Source organism: Xyrauchen texanus, chromosome 31 (assembly GCF_025860055.1).
Source record: "Xyrauchen texanus isolate HMW12.3.18 chromosome 31, RBS_HiC_50CHRs, whole genome shotgun sequence".
In the NCBI taxonomy this organism is placed as follows: Eukaryota; Metazoa; Chordata; class Actinopteri; order Cypriniformes; family Catostomidae; genus Xyrauchen; species Xyrauchen texanus.
In genome coordinates this window covers 2,174,548-2,191,844 of record NC_068306.1, presented here as the reverse complement: position 1 = coordinate 2,191,844, position 17,297 = coordinate 2,174,548, and the positions used below count along the sequence as shown (strand labels likewise).

The 17,297-nt window shown below is 40.5% G+C and overlaps 1 protein-coding gene across 7 annotated transcripts in view; it reads left to right on the top strand.

Moving 5' to 3' along the window:
• The window catches only part of LOC127624950 (zinc finger protein 160-like), a 229,712-nt gene that overhangs the window by 206,751 nt on the left and 5,664 nt on the right, over positions 1-17,297 (top strand). For 4 of the 7 annotated variants that reach the window (XM_052099907.1, XM_052099906.1, XM_052099909.1 and 1 more), the window contains one exon: positions 4,115-7,883. The exons of 1 other annotated variant lie outside the window; for it this stretch is intronic. In XM_052099907.1, the coding sequence (XP_051955867.1) occupies positions 4,115-5,805 (1,691 nt within the window). In that variant the 3' untranslated portion in view covers positions 5,806-7,883. Of the gene's footprint in view, positions 1-4,114; positions 7,884-10,914; positions 11,020-16,248; positions 16,844-17,297 lie in introns of those variants that run through there. 2 more of the 7 variants (XM_052099908.1, XM_052099910.1) reach the window with 2 other exon arrangements.

Below are 17,297 nucleotides of genomic sequence, written 5' to 3'. Positions count from 1 at the left end.
GGTGACAAGAATAGCATCTCAGAATGCCATTCTGAGATGCGGGTTGCCGCTGGATTGGTGGCACGAGGGGGACCTCGTATACTGGTGGCCAAAAGTTTGGGATAATGTACAGATTTTGCTGTTTCAGAAGGAAATTGGTACTTTAATTCACAAGTGGCATTCAACTGATCAAAAAGTAAAATCAGAACATTACTGATGTAAAAAACAGCACCATCAATATTTGAAAAATTCATTGTATCAAATCTAGACACTTTTTCCATGTCCAGCAGCCATCACTCCAACACCTTATCCTTGAGTCCATCCATCTTCAGCCGCTTATCCGAAGTCGGGTCGCGGGGGCAGCTGCTCCAGCAGGGGGCCCCAATCTTCCCTATCCCGAGCCACATTAACCAGCTCTGACTGGGGGACCCCGAGGCGTTCACAGGCCATTTTGGAGATGTAATCTCTCCACCTAATCCTGGGTCTTCCCTGAGGCCTCCTCCCAGCTGGACGTGCCTGAAACACCTCCCTAGGGAGGCGGCCAGGGGGCATCTTTACCAGATGCCCAAACCACCTCAACTGACTCCTTTCGACGCAAAGGAGCAGCGGCTCTACTCCGAGCTCCTCACGGATGACTGAGCTCCTCACCCTATCTCTAAGGGAGAAGCCCGCCACCCTTCTGAGGAAGCCCATTTCGGCCAATTGTACTCGCGACCTAGTTCTTTCGGTCGTGACCCAGCCTTCATGACCATAGGTGAGGGTAGGAACAAAAATTGACCGGTAGATCGAGAGCTTTGCCTTTCGGCTCAGCTCTATTTTCGTGACAACAGTGCAATAGAGCGAGTGCAATACCGCCCCCGCTGCCCCGATTATCCGGCCAACCTCCCGCTCCATTGTCCCCTCACTCGTGAACAAGACCCCGAGGTACTTGAACTCCTTCACTTGGGGCAATACCTCCTTCCCTACCTGGAGTACGCACTCCATCGGTTTCCTGCTGAGAACCATGGCCTCAGATTTAGAGGTGCTAATCCTCATCCCAGCTGCTTCACACTCGACTGCCAAGCGATCCAGTGAGAGCTGAAGGTCACGGACCGATGATGACATGAAGACAACATCATCTGCAAAAAGCAGCGATGAGATCCCCAGCCCATCGAACCGCACACCTTCCCCACCCCGACTACGCCTCGATATCCTGTCCATGAATATCACAAACAGGATTGGTGACAAAGTGCAGCCTTGGCAGTGACCAACCCCCACATGGAATGAACTCGACTTTGTGCCGAGGACCCGGACACAGCTCTCGCTTTGGACGTACAGGGATTGGATCGCCCTAAGATTGGACCCCCCCACCCCGTACTCCCGCAGCACCTCCCACATTCTCTCCCGGGGGACCCGGTCATACACCTTCTCCAGAGCCACAAAACACATGTAGACCGGATGGGCATACTCCCAGGCCCCCTCCAGGCCTTATCCTTGAGTAATCATGCTAAATTGCTAATTTGGAACTAGAAAATCACTTGTCATTTATATCAGACACAGCTGAAAACTATTTGGTTCGTTAAATAAAGTGGTTTCAAAAAAGAAACCGCTTTCTTGAGAAACTCATCATTCAGTCATTGGTTCTGGCTCTAACAAAGACAGAATGAGATGTGGAAGACCAGATGTACAACTAAACAAGAGGATAAGTACATCAGAGTCTTTAGTTTGAGAAATAGATGCCTCACATGTCCTCCGCTGACAGCTTCATTGAATTCTACCCGCTCAACACCAGTTTCATATACAACAGTAAAGAGAAGACTCAGGTGTGCAGGTCTTATGGGAAGACTTGCAAAGAAAAAGCCACTTTAGAAACAGAAAAACCAAAAGAAAAGGTTTGAGTTGGCAAAGAAACAGACATTAGACAACAGATAATTGAAAATAGAGTGTTATGGATCTAAACCGCATTGAGCTTTTGTGGGATCAGCTAGACTGTAGGGTGCGTGAGAAGTGCCAGACAAGACAGTCACATCTATAGCAAGTGCTACAGGAAGTGTGGGGTAAAATGTCACCTGAGTATCTGGACAAACTGACAGCTAGAATGCCAAGGATCAGCAAAGCTGTCATTGCTGCACGTGGAGGACTTTTTGTTGAGAACTCTTTGCAGTAGTAGTTATTTTCCACATTATGAATGTGATGAGTTGAATGCCACTTTGGTGAATAAAAGTACCAATTTCTTTCCATAAGAGCAAAATCTGTACGTTATGTACAGTACTTCGGTACCAAGTTGATACTAAAATAAAAAAGATGTAACGATACCAGTGTTTCTGTGGTACCGGAAGTACCAAGCACCGACTCAATACCAGCGTGTGGTATGACTGACACACGACTGTTTTAAAATGCAAATTTTTAGCACATGCTCTGTTACTCGTTTCACTGAAATGGACAATTAAGCAAATTAAAATCATAACCTGTTTGATTTATTTTAACGCTAAAGGCTGCAACCTTAGTGTGAAAGAGATGTGCACTTTGAATGAAAGTATAAATCTGACTGTTCATACTCTGGAAACTCCACAGACATTTGTGAATCATTCACGTTGTTTGAGATTACAAAACGGAGCACTAATCCACTGTGAACTACGCTGTACATGTAAACCATATATTTACAGTTGAAGTCAGAAGTTTACATACACGTTAGACAATTATATTTAAACTCAGTTTTTTCGTAGGAATCATTCCTTGTCTTAGGTCAGTTACTATCACTACTTTATTTTAAGAATTGGAAATTAAATTAAAGAGGCACTGAGTTTGAAGGTAGGCCTTAAAATACATCCACAGGAACACCTCAAATTGACTCATATGCCTACCAGAAGCTAATTGCCTAAAGGCTTGACAACATTTTTGGGAATTTTCCAGACTGCTTAAAGGCACAGTCAACATAGACTGGAATTGTGATGTACTGGAATTATGTTATAGTCAATTAAAAGTGAAACAATCGGTCTGTAAACAATTGTTGGAAAAATGACTCATCATGCACAAAGTTGATAAATGACTTGCCAAAACTAGTTTGCTAATATGAAATATTATGAGAAGTAGTTGATAAATTTGGTTTAATGATTTCAACTGTACATATGTGGCTGTGTATTCGAGGGGCTGCTTAATGTTGGCAAATAATAACAATGTAATAATAATAATAATAATGTCTCCATCCTCCAACTGACATCACCACAGAGCATTAGCCATGTCTCCATCGTCCAACTGACATTACCACAGAGCATGAGCCACATCTCCATCCTCCAACTGACATTGCCACAGAGCATGAGCCATGTCTCCATCCTCCAACTGACATCACCACAGAGCATGAGCCACGTCTCCTTCCTCCAACTGACATCGCCGCAGATCATGAGCCATGTCTCCATCCTCCAACTGACATCACCACAGAGCATCAGCCATGTCTCCATCGTCCAACTGACATTACCACAGAGCATGAGCCATGTCTCCATCCTCCAACTGACATCACCACAGAACATGAGCCATGTCTCCATCCTCCAACTGACATTACCACAGAGCATGAGCCATGTCTCCATCCTCCAACTGACATCACCACAGAGCATGAGCCACGTCTCCATCCTCGAACTGACATCACCACAGAGCATGAGCCATGTCTCCATCCTCCAACTGACATCGCCACAGAGACTGAGCCACGCCTCCAACTGACATCGCCACAGATCATGAGCCATGTCTCCATCCTCCAACTGACATCGCCACAGAGCATGAGCCATGTCTCCATCCTCCAACAGACATCGCAAGCAGATCACTCTTTTAAACCAAGTCTAATCTAGAGGGAGTACAGTAGAAACAATGCCAAATCATTTACATTGAAGTCTTAAAGAGCTAGAGATCTGAAAACTGTGTGTTTAGACTGAGAGCTAGAGAGAACTTTTACAATTGGAATATATAAATTATATATTATTGTATATTAAATAATAATAATTATAGACTATTGTTGGTGCAAAAATGTTCGTGTCAGGTAAGATAATAAAATGATAAAAATTTGATTTTATATTGTATATTATAATAATTTATTTTGGGGTTAAATGTTTTTTTTTTTTTTACATTTGTTCCTCTTAAATTTATTTTTGTCTTATGTTCATTGCAGAGCTGATGGAAGTGAAAGAACATCAAGAACTGAATGAAGTGGAAGAGAGTTGCTCAAAGACTAAAAATTATTTCCCACTAATTTATCCTCAAAGAAGAGCAGCCAAGAAATGTTTTACAAATAAAAGGCGCCTTGATGTACACAGTAGAGTTCACACTGGAGAGAAGCCTTACACATGCCGTCTGTGTGGAAAGAGTTTCACTCTGTCAGTACACCTGAAAACACACAAGAGAATTCATACTGGAGAGAAACCTTACAAGTGCTCACACTGTGGAAAGACTTTCACTTTGCCACAAAGCTTGAAATTCCACAAGAGAATTCATACCGGAGAGAAACCTTACAAGTGCTCACACTGTGGAAAGAGTTTCACTTTGCCACAAAGCTTGAAATTCCACAAGAGAATTCATACTGGAGAGAAACCATACAAGTGCTCACACTGTGGAAAGAGTTTCACTCGGCCTCAAAGCTTGAAATTACACAAGAGAATTCATACCGGAGAGAAACCTTACAAGTGCTCACGCTGTGGAAAGAGTTTCACTGCGCCACAAAACTTGAAAACACACAAGAAAATTCATACCGGAGAGAAACCTTACAAGTGCTCACACTGTGGAAAGAGTTTCACTTGGCCAGAAAGCTTGAAATCACACGAGATGATTCATACCGGAGAGAAACCATACAAGTGCTCACACTGTGAAAAGACTTTCACTCTGTCAAAACACCTGAAAAGACACGAGAAAATTCATACTGGAGAGAAACCTTACAAGTGCTCACACTGTGGAAAGAGTTTCACTTGGCCAGTAAACCTGAAAACACACGAGAGAATTCATACTGGAGAGAAACCTTACAAGTGCTCACACTGTGGAAAGAGTTTCACTGCTCAACAAAACTTGAATAAACACAAGATAATTCATACTGGAGAGAAACCATACAAGTGTTCACACTGTGACAAGTGTTTCACTCTGTCAGGAAACCTGAAAACCCATGAGAGAATTCATACTGGAGAGAAACCTTACAAGTGCTCACACTGTGGAAAGAGTTTCACTTGGGCAGAAAGCTTGAAATCACATGAGATAATTCATATTGGAGAGAAACCATACAAGTGCTCACACTGTGGAAAGAGTTTTACTTTGCCAGAAAACTTGAAATCACATGAGATAATTCATACCGGAGAGAAACCATACAAGTGCTCACACTGTGAAAAGACTTTCACTGTTTCACAATACCTGAAAACACATGAGAGAATTCATACAGGAGAGAAACCATACAAGTGCTCACACTGTGGAAAGAGTTTCACTAGGTCAGAAAACCTGAAAGCACATGAGAGAATTCATACCGGAGAGAAACCATACAAGTGCTCATACTGTGGAAAGAGTTTCACTCGTCCAGAAAACCTGAAAAAACACAAGAGAATACATTCTGGAGAGAAACCATACAAGTGCTCACACTGTGGAAAGAGTTTCACTGTGGCACAAAGCTTGAAAACACACAAGAGAATTCATACTGGAGAGAAACCATACAAGTGCTCACACTGTGAAAAGGGTTTCACTGCGGCACAAAGCTTGAAATCACACAAGAGAATTCATACCGGAGAGAAACCTTACAAGTGCTCACACTGTGAAAAGAGTTTCTCTTGGCCAGGAAGCTTGAAAAAACATGAGAGAATTCATACTGGAGAGAAACCATGCAAATAGGCCTGTCATGATAACTACTTCTGATGGACGATATATTATATACATCAGTTATATAAATAATCACGATAAACTATATTATTGTAATATTTAGACCATTTTATGGAATGTTTATGCTTTAGAAGAGCTTTTAGGTTAGTTGTATTGACACATTTCATTGCCACTGTTTTTAAACAGTCAACATTCCGGCTCGTTCACGTTAATGGGCTCTCCTTTCTCATTCGGCTTATAGCCAAAATGTTCCCACACCAGAGCTGGAGAATGCGGCTTGGAAACTAACTTTCTGGCTGGAATTATGCTCTTGTCTGGAAAGACACCTATTAAAACACATATTAGCATTGAGTAACAGGTAATGTCACCTGTTTCTGTCCACTCTGTTTGTGTGGAGGAGCTGTTTGAGCCCCTACACAGAGCAGACAAGAGGACAGAAGCAGAGCGACTGGCAAAAATGTTGGTGACTTTCATTGTTATGTAAACAAACATGCATGTAAACACAATGGGTAATGTCGACGTCAGCGAAAATGATCAAGGTCATGTCCATATATACATAATTGTCGTGACAGGCCTCACACTGTGGAAAGAGTTTCACTCATTCACAAACCCTTAAAACACATGAGATAATTCATACTGGAGAGAAACCATACAAGTGCTCACACTGTGGAAAGAGTTTCACTCATTCACAAAACATGAGAGAATCCATACTGGAGAAAAACCATACTGTTCTTCTTGTGGGAAAAGTTTCAGCGAAGCTAAAACTCTTTTGGAAACATGAAAAAAAGAGTTGCCAAAGTATTCACATTAAGAAGAAAAACATCTTCAGGTCCATTGATATCAAGTAAATGGTTACAAATTCAGATAAACCCAAAGATGGAATTTCTCCCCAATGAGCAGCATCAGAAACAATTGATCAGACAGACCACTGGTATCAAAATGTATGTTAGAAATAGGAGCAGCCAACGGATGTAGAAATGGAAGTCCTGCCTTACATGTAAACGAGCTAATCACATTTTTGATAGTCATCAACTTTAGAATGCGTATAAGTGATCGGAAGTCAGATTCTTTTCCTCGTACTTGTTTATTTCAATGAACCAGTACAAAAAATAAATTCAGCTGTTCGTTTACATCACGTAGTGACGTCAATTGTATTCTAACATCCTGCCGTCATGCTATACATGCTCAAACACATTCAAGTAAAGCCATATGGAAGTGCATATTGGAATTATTAAATCTTATTCAAATATATTAATTGTTGTTTATTGTCATCAGTGTTTTATTCAGTGATCCTTCATGTCGAATATAACTGAAAATTTGTAACCTAAAGCACCCAATACAGACACTGATGTACAAACTATTGATGCACTGATACCACTTTTTCTGAGTCAATACATCTACTGAGCAAGGACAATAAAACACAAATCTCACATCTGATCTCTATCTCACCTCAGGCCAATTTAGGCCTATTCTCCTAAAACTCACAAACATCTGCCCCCTCAATTTCTCCTACCCCTTCAGCTCAGAATCACTTAAAACTCACCTAAGATCTTCATGTAACAAAATATCATGTCTGATGTATACAAATAATGTGATTAGGCATCATTTAAAATGTCTCAATGCGACTGGTATAATGGTCCCTTTCCCATGTTGATAAAACTATTGGTAACAAAGTTATAAGGTCTTTGCCAAATGCTGTATAATTCTGGAGGTCTGTCCTCATCCCTGCTTGTATGTTAATGAGGTATGACTCCAGGACTTCCAAAACTAACCACTCCCAAAATTCCCTTTGTTCATGGTTTGGGTATTTAAGGAAATGTGACACATTGTTCATGGTTCTTTGTAGTCCGACGATCCCACACATAATGTGTGTAATTTTAATAAAAGAAATGTAATTTGGATCTCCCACATGGTTAACTGCGTGTAGTTTTCTGTCAGGTAATGGTAATTGCAATTTGAATTTATTGTGTTTGTTAAATGTTTGAATGGAATGCAACTTTATATTATTCATTGATGATTTTAGTTTGATGTATTATTTTAATTGGATTGTTTGAGTGTATTACTATTACCTGGTAAAATAAATTGTTACCTTTTTAATTCATCCTCAAGGACTGTTTTTTAGTATATTTCTTATTAACTACAAATCGGAGTGGTGGTGGTGTAGTGGGCTAAAGCACATAACTGTTAATCAGAAGGTCGCTGTTCAAACACCACAGCCACCACCATTGTGTCCTTGAGCAAGACACTTAACTCCAGGTTGCTCCGGGGGGATTGTCCCTGTAATAAGTGCACAGTAAGTCGCTTTGGATTAAAGCATCTGCCAAATGCATAAATGTAAATCTATGATCAGAGTTGGCTTAACTAAGCTACTTCAGTAGAACCCCATTAGTTAAGTAAAAGGCTAAATGGCAAACCGAGAACCTATAACAGGACTTAGCCAAGTAGAATTAAACGGGAACACTACGAGTAGGACCGAGAATCTGTAAAACAGAATTTAAGTGACTGGGGCTAAACGGTGAGTCCAGAACCTATAATAGGACTTAGCCAAATAAGACTAAACGGGTCAATCCGAGAACCTATAGGGACTTTGTCTAAAACGTACTAATATCTGAAACTGATGAGTTTGTAGTTAAAGGACCTGCGTCCGGCCGTCACAGGACCCAAATAACATTGAAATAACAAATACAGTCTAGAAGAGTGAATTACTAAAAATAAGATACAAAACATAAATTATAAAGCGTAGATACATTAACGAGGTTTTTTCATTAATGGAGTCAGATGAAATAAGGAAAACAATAAATGATAAGATTAATAAAACATGGAACTCAAATCAAATATTCAAAGTATTATTTATTGCGCACGATAAGACCGAACACGCAGGAGACCTTCATCCACGCTGTTGGAAGCCGCCATTGGACCAATAGGTGGACCTCCCTTACATTATCCAATATCTGAAATCTCCGTATCGACCGATCCCGATCTGTTTCCAGCATTGTTTTTTTTTATAATCAGTTGAGAATATCTTTACCTCATTGTGTGGAACTAATTGGAGGTACTCTTTTATATGTTAAGAATCACAAACATCTAACTACACATTATTTCAATATAAATGTATTGTCTATTAAGAAACACTTTATTGTGAACTAGTCTACTGGATAGTCTAATTTAATTAAATTAACAGTAACAGTTTTTTTCTGGTGCAATTTAGATTCTGCAAAATGAAAGTAGGTGGTAAAATGAATTTGAGTTAAAAGTTTCAACCAGTCGTATCAGCATTATATAATCATCAAATGATGGAGAAGAGCATTATAACCTGGCATATATCCAGACGTGCGGTGTTGTCAAGCACACGTTCTGCATGTTTAAGAGATGATCCAGGTTTCTGGATCAAAGCGATCCTGTTCAGTCCTGGCATGGTTCGTCAAGTACGGTGGTCTGCGGGATCCTCTGCTATATTGTGCTCAGAATTGGACCGCAAGATCGGAATTGCACTCAGCAGCGATTTTGTGGTCGCATTTGCGCCATTGTCTAATCAGTATAGATACTTTTGTGAATCGGGTGCCAATCCATTGTAGAGTGTGCGTGTAAAATCCCAACATTTTTACCAGCTGCAATTCATTCTTAGTGAATCTGCCCCTCAGTGAATAGTTGACTTGTAAACTTTGTGACGGGATCATCATATGTTGAATAAACTCCAGTCAAGTCATAAACTATATTTTCCAGTAGGCCTATGTGTCATTTGTTATACTTTCTGCTTTTCAGCAAAATACATTAGAAACATTTCACCCCCTCATTTAAATCCGCACACACAGACTCATGCTCATAGTATCAGAGTGGTTCATTGTCAAGAAGATTTGGCAGAATCAGTCATCACCAGTTCAAGGATCATTTGCTCCCAGTTATTGGCTCATTTACACTGAGTGTAGGGCACATCCAGGTGGATCAGTGTTGACTCGACACAAACTGTTTCAAACGATCCAGTCCGATTTAGAGAACCAGTTCAACTTGTTCACTGAAAACAACCAGTTAAAAACACGAACCGGACATCACTACCAGCTATGTCTGAACTCTGTGGGACATTCAATCAATTTTAGCAGTTTTCTACATATGTTTTTGTTTGATCTGTCGCTGTGTATTTCCTTTGGTGCTGAAATTCATTTGGAAGGTTTTGCGGTGACTTACACACATCTCTTCATCTTTAAAGGAAAAGGTGTCTTATGTTATCATATTGTCTCAGGTGCTTCAGTGTCAATGCTTTACTTAAAGGAATATTCTGGGTTCAATAGAAGCTCAGTCAACAGCATTTATGGCATAATGTTGATTACCACAAAATATATTTAGACTTGGACTCAAATAAAGGATACCATTTTTGTTAAAGAAACAAAATGAAAATGGTTAAATGACCCAAACAACACATGAGGGTTAAAGTAATATACGGTATATATGTATACAGTATATAGTAGATAATGTGTGTAATTTGCCTCCTTGTTAGCGCACCCGCCTCCCACGCCGCAGATGTCGGTTCGAGTCCCATACGAAGCGGTTAGAACAGGAGCGTCACACATTCATGATGCTAATATATTATATGTGGCCGAAATATGCACGATTACACACTGTTATTGTAATTTATGATGACATTGATACTACTGCAAAGATGGGTGTATAACAGAGTGTTCATTTTTTAAAGAATTATAATATCTTCGGGCAGATGTCTGAATAACATTTGCTGCAGATTGCACATGAACACAAAATTTGAGTACATTTGATTCCTTTTGGAGACTAAATAAAATCACACAATGAAACAAAAAACATAATGAAACAAAATATCTGTAACCTATAAATATGTTATATAATTGTTAAAGTCTTCTGGCCTTAGTGCCAGGATTTGACAAAATACCTTTTTCATTTTTTTTTTTTTTTTTTTGTTGTGAGATTTAAAATGTCCTGTTGGTGGCGTTAATGCGCCTAATGTCGTTCATCAGCCATAAAACTCTAGAAGAAGAAGACATCTCTGTGGACGGTGAGAAGTTTGGAGCTCTCACTAGAGGAGGGGCTTGAACTTTGAGGGGCGGGAGGGGCGGGAGGGGCGGGAGGGGCGGGAGGGGAACATAGTGGAAAGTATCAGATCTAAAGTCTCCAGTTGATGGCGGTAGTGCACTAGATAGTGTGCGACCCGCCATTAAAAAGGAAGGAAGAAGAACAGCTTCAGTTTGAGCGCTCAGTTTGGTACGTGTTCAGTGTGTTTACATCATTTGAGAGATTAATATTTATTTATATATGTTGTTTTTCTGTCTTTGACGTTTTAATGAGTGTAAAATATGTTTTTATCGACGCATGTCGCTTTGTTTTGTTACAGACGCTTTAAAAAATCCCTTTCAGGAGAAACAAACAGAAATGTGAGAATATTCTGCTTAAATGAGTCTTTAAATCCAGCGACTGACTGTAAATGAGTTCAATGAAGGTGATAATATATATTGGAGAGACGGGCACAAACAAACGCTTTTTGGTTTCCTCAAGTTTGTGTAAATACTTTTGGGATTACTGGTCATATGCAAGAGATGAACAAAACAACTAAAACACTTCAGAACAGGTTTATTTCCACTTTCTGTCTGTCTGTCTGTGGCTAAACTCATGTTTATATTTTAGTCCAGTTTGAAGACGTCTTGGTAAAGTTCAATCTTGACAAACTTTGACTAACGTTCCAGAAACGTCGCGCTAATGTCCTAAAAACGTCCCTTAAAAGAGGTTATTGCAGCATGTTCCCCTGATCTTCAGATAACTTATACGAGTTGACGTTTTCATAATTATATTATTTTTGTAGTCAGTCAATATGTGTTTTGAATAACATTTTTAAATGAGTAAATATCTGTCAACAAAAGGAACATATAACTTTTATTATTTCTATTATTTATTAACTAAAATTATTTCGCCATTGTGATTAAAAAATGTTAATGTGTGAATGAGGCAAAAAAAAAATTTTTAGTTCTGCAGAGAATCGGATACTGCACTTGGATCAGTAAACGCTGCAAATCTACTTTAAAAAAAATTAATAAAAGTGACTTCTGATCAAAAATATGTTTTGTGTTAATTTTTAAACATTTTCACCCTTTATATTTGTGTGATGAAATACTTTGTTTGTTAAATCTGCACATGAGAAGTCTTCTGTGAGGTGATCTGAGGTAAATATATTATCTTTAATTGTATTTATATTTACATATTCCTTTTAGTATATTTATTCCTATTTAGTGTCCCAGTTCATGAGTACATTAAAATATAATATATGTTGGCATTTATCCTGTACCAGCCTGGACCAAAGTCTATAATATATAACTGTAATTAGAGTCAGTTAAACTTGCAATTTGTTTACTATTTTACATCCTTTGCACCAGTGTGAAGACATTTTGCTTTTTACTCTTAAGATTAATTATGGTTTTTATATCTCTTATATTTTGCAAATAAATACAGCAAGTAACAAAGTTTGTTTTATGATTAGGGATGCACCGATGCCACTTTCTCTTCCGATATCAGAAATCTCAGTATCGGCCGATTCCGATACCAGTGTTGTTGTTTTTTGCATAATGAGTTTAGAATATCTTTTATTGTGTATAACTAACTGGGTGTGCTATTTAATATGTAAAGAAACACAAACCTCTAGCTACACATTTCAATATAAATGTATAGATTATTATACTGGATAATGTAATCGTAATTCCAGTATAAATCATAAGTAGAATTTTTATTAAATTTTTTTTGCAAAAAAATTTCAGCTTGTATCTGGAAGGATTCAGATCTCTTTTTTTTTTTCAATTTATTTGCAAGATATCAGCTCACTTTTCATTCACACAGTTATTTTTTGGAACCATTCAACTTAAATGTTATTATAATCTGTAATAAAATGAATATAATAATATATTATAATAGTAATATATCTCAATTGTGCACCTTTAACTTTTAAACCCTCACGCTTTTATTTTAACATTCTAAACTCTCCTGGAATTCCTGTGTGTGTCTGTAGGCAAGTTCACAGTATTTTAATTCACTTCTTATTCCTCAGTGGTTCTGCTTCAGGGTACAGAGTTGCATAATCCAATATGACCAGGATTCGCTCATGACCCCAGACAGCGGTCCCAGCAGAACTATTCTGATGCTCTTGAAGTGCACCTCAATGATGGGCGAGGGGGTTGGGGAGGGTGTCGTGGAGTCATTTTTTAGGGCCTCACTTCTGTGCCAACCCGGGCCAAGGGAAACAGTCCCTAATCCGCTGGGTGGTTTTCTCAACTCCTAGGTACCTGGCCATGGGGTGTGAGTGGGCCAGCTCGAGCACTAACTCTGTCTTTTTACGCAGCACCACCAAAAGGTGTTTCTCCCCCCACCTGTGGGCAACACAGTAAAGCAGACATTTTCCATAAAGTGAGGAGAGGGATGGGTGTGGGATGTTGTTCTTCGCCATTGACTATTATGACCTTGGACCAGAATTTCTTTCCTGCCGTTGTTCCGTACCAAATGAGCCCCCTTCCGTTATCTACTGGAACAAATCAGAATACACATTAGGGGTCAGTTCTCTCCACTCACCATCCCCTTCGCTGTCAGTGGCTAGCAGCACCTGATGTCTCGGTGTTCTCCGGTTGGGACCTGCGACGTTGCCCCCGGCGGCTGGCAGGTTGGATTGCATGGTGCAACAGCTGTTCAAACCTAGCCAGTTTCTTCCTAAGATCAGGGGCACCGGCAGATCCTAGACAATCCTGACGTCCACTGGCCAGCTTCCTGGTTCGGCCTTAATGGTGACTGGCGTGATTGCGACTGACGCTTTGCGGTTTGGTTGGGGGAGGATTATCTGAGACTGGGCCAGGCTCACCATGCTCCCGGAATCCAGGAGGGCTTTCACAAATCGGCTCTTGACATTCACCTCTCTCTCTCTGGGGCTTTCTGGGGCAACCGCTCATTGTACAATGCAACCTGCCAGCCAGGCCCGGGTGTCTTTGGGGCAATGGGCATGGATTCATCCTGATCAGTCAGTGTTGCTGGTCTGCTTACTGGTTTTGAGGTGTCCTCCAGTGGTTGTCTTTCCTGGGACATCCTCCTGGGATTGGTGCCTGCTCTCTCTCCACCGTCTCGAATTTGTGTCGTCTCTGCCATTTGCGGCCTTAACCAGTTTGGCGAGTGTCTTGTGGTTCTGCATTCCTATGGCCCACAGAAACCTATCCACAACAAAATGCTCCACTACCTGCACTGCCGTCGGTTGCCCGGTTAACAGCCAGAGACACCAGACAGGACAGTTATGTGGCTTGTATGTGGGCGGGAACCTGTTCATCATATACCCATTCATGGGAGCACTGCGCCGCACATATTGGTGAAAGTCCCACCTGTGCCAAGATCTCTGTTTTAGCTCTTTATAGTTGTCAATGGAGGCTGGCTGAGTGTGTATCCGGCACGCTGCACTTCCCCCATCAGAAAGGGTGCGAGCGTTCTTACCCACTTGCTCTCATCCCACCCTTCCCTCTTGACCATCACCTCAAATGTGTGCAGGTATTCCTCCCCATCATCATGGTCTGTCAGCTTGGTGATAAGCTGGTTGGCTCGGACACGGAGTTCAGGGATTGGATGTGGACCGCTGCTTCCAATCGCAGTTGCATGAGTTCCTACTCCACTCACTCTTAATGTGCTGTTAATAATCAGCAAATTGTTGCTGGCAGAGGGAGATATTCGCGAGCTGACATACCAGATCCTCCATTGTTTTCAGAGAGAGATATGGACCTGTGGAAAACCCAGACAGAGAATTGGGATGAGTTTCGTCATCTGACCTCATTCTCTTCACTCTAGCCAGTATTCTCCAGCACTGTGGCAGAATGAATGAGGCACAGGCAGACAATTCTCTAGTGCCATGGTTTCCAACCCTGTTCCTGAAGGCCCCCCAACACTACACATTTTTTATATTTCCCTAATCAAACACACCTGATTTAGCTCGTTAGTGGAGACTCCAAGACCTGAATTTGGTGTGTTAGAAATTGGAGATATACAAAATGTGCAGTGCTGGGAGGCCTCCAGGAACAGGGTTGGGAATCACTGCTCTAGTGCGATGTCCCACAAGGTGTGTTTTATTGACACCACAAACAATAGTGAGGGGATGAGACTAGCGCATGGTGTCTTGCTGGGGAGAGGTGGGCATGCCACGGTGCTCGTGAATCCTGTGTGCAGTGCAGTTTTCCGGAATTCCATGCTCTGATCAGCCTTCACTCATCGCTTGACCCTGGGATTTAATGAGATGGAGAAGATGGTTAGTGGCATTCTCTGGAGTTGTGGCTAAAAGTCTTCCTCTTCCATTGGCGTTTAATTCCTCTCCAGCTGATTGTTCGCATGTGGGGCCAATCAGCGCCCGCCTTCCAGGGATGATTGGATGATATGCTCCAGTTCCAGGGCAACACTGACTTGTGCATGGGATTCCCGACACATGGGATTTTAAAAACCCAAGGAAAAATACAACAGGTTTTGTTTATATAACATTGATTCACCTAAATAAAATACATTTTTGGCCAAGAATCGAACATCAACCCTGGTTATCTGCAGGTAAGGTGGTAATTAAAGGTGCACTCAGTAACTTTTTGCTTGTCATCTTGGACATACAGCGACACCTAGTGGTGTGGATGCTGCATAATTCAAAATAATCAATTTTCAGTTACAGATGCCATTGTAGTAATTCACTATTCACAATCAGCCATGTGTAATTTAACCCAAGAGTGATTGTGTCCAATATTAAGACAGTTATGGAGATTAAACGAGTAGTAATTCAGCTTGCCATGTGATTATAAAATGGAGCACCCATGAGAGCACCCCTCCCCCATGTAGAATAAAACAGATTTTATAAGGTCACTGATATGACTAGAGTCCTCATCTTAATGTGAGTGGTCATGATTTTATACATGTTTCAAAATTTCTTTAGGAGTAAAACTTTTATTACACCTTTAACACATTCAACTGTATTAATATAATATAAAGTTAAACATGCTAGCAGACAGAAAGTGCCTTCACGAAAATATCCAAAAAAAAGGCCTTAAGTCCACACACCATGACCTTTAGATCATAAAACTTGAAATGCCAGAACAATGGCAGTGAAATGTCTGACTTAACATCAACCAATGTGCATCTACTTAATTTCAACTGCTACAGAACGAAGCAGGACTTGTGAAATTTACAGACCTGCAGTTCACCTCACACGATGTAAAAAGAAAACAATCCTTTCTCTATGAAAGAAATGGGAAGATCTCAAAATTCCAGCATCCTGTGGCTCATCTGCTGCATAAAACCACACTTAAGGACATTTCTGTAGTTAGCAGTAGCAAACTAACCAATTGTACCATCTCAAGTTATTTTGTTTTACTGAGATGTATAATCATATAATAATGTTTTTGAGTTTGATGAATGTCAGTCCATTATAATGATGATGTTTTTTGTGTTCAGATGTTCATCATGAGAGAGCAGGTGGATGTGATTCATGCTGGAGAACAGCAGATGCTGCAGACACCAGTGAAGATTGAAGTGAAACAGGAGGAGATAAAAGAAGAAAACACAACAGAAGAACCACAGAATGATGATGAAGATGATGATGAACAGCAGATGCTGCAGACACCAGTGAAGATTGAAGTGAAGCAGGAGGAGATAAAAGAAGAAAACACAACAGAAGAACAACAGACTGATGAAGATGATGATGATGATGATGATGAACAGCAGATGCTGCAGACACCAGTGAAGATTGAAGTGAAACAGGAGATAAAAGAGGAAATCACAACAGAAGAACAACAGACTGATGAAGATGATGATGAACAGCAGATGCTGCAGACACCAGTGAAGATTGAAGTGAAGCAGCAGGAGATAAAACAAGAAAACACAACAGAAGAACAACAGAGTGATGATGATGATGAACAGCAGATGTTGCAGATACCAGTAAAGATGTGTTCAGTGAAGCTGCTGGACTGCAGGAACCTGATGAATATGAGAGGAGAAACCAGAGCAGTGGAACAACAGAGTGATGATGATGATGATTTTATTCCTTCAGGTATGTTTCTTCCTTTTAATACTGTCTACTGTTTTAAAGCCACAAGATCGTGAATAGATTTAGGGGGATCTTTTTTGCCGCATGCAGGGAATCACACATACACACTGAGGCATGACAGAGAGTGAGTTGTTGGTAGAATATTGTGGATTTGTGATCCATCCCCTTGGTAGAATTTAGAAAAAAAATTTGGCCCTCACCCCTTCAAAGTTGCCCATCCATCTGACAAAGTCTACGGTAATTCAGATAACCACTCTGTACAATTGTGGTGAGAAGAATAGCATCTCAGAATGTCATTCTGAGATGCGGGTTGGCGTTGGATTGGTGACACAAGGGGGACCTCATATACTGGTGGCCAAATGTTTGGGATATTGTACAGATTTTGCTGTTTCAGAAGGAAATTGGTACTTTAATTCACCAAAGTGGCATTCAACTGATCAAAAAAGTATAGTCAGGA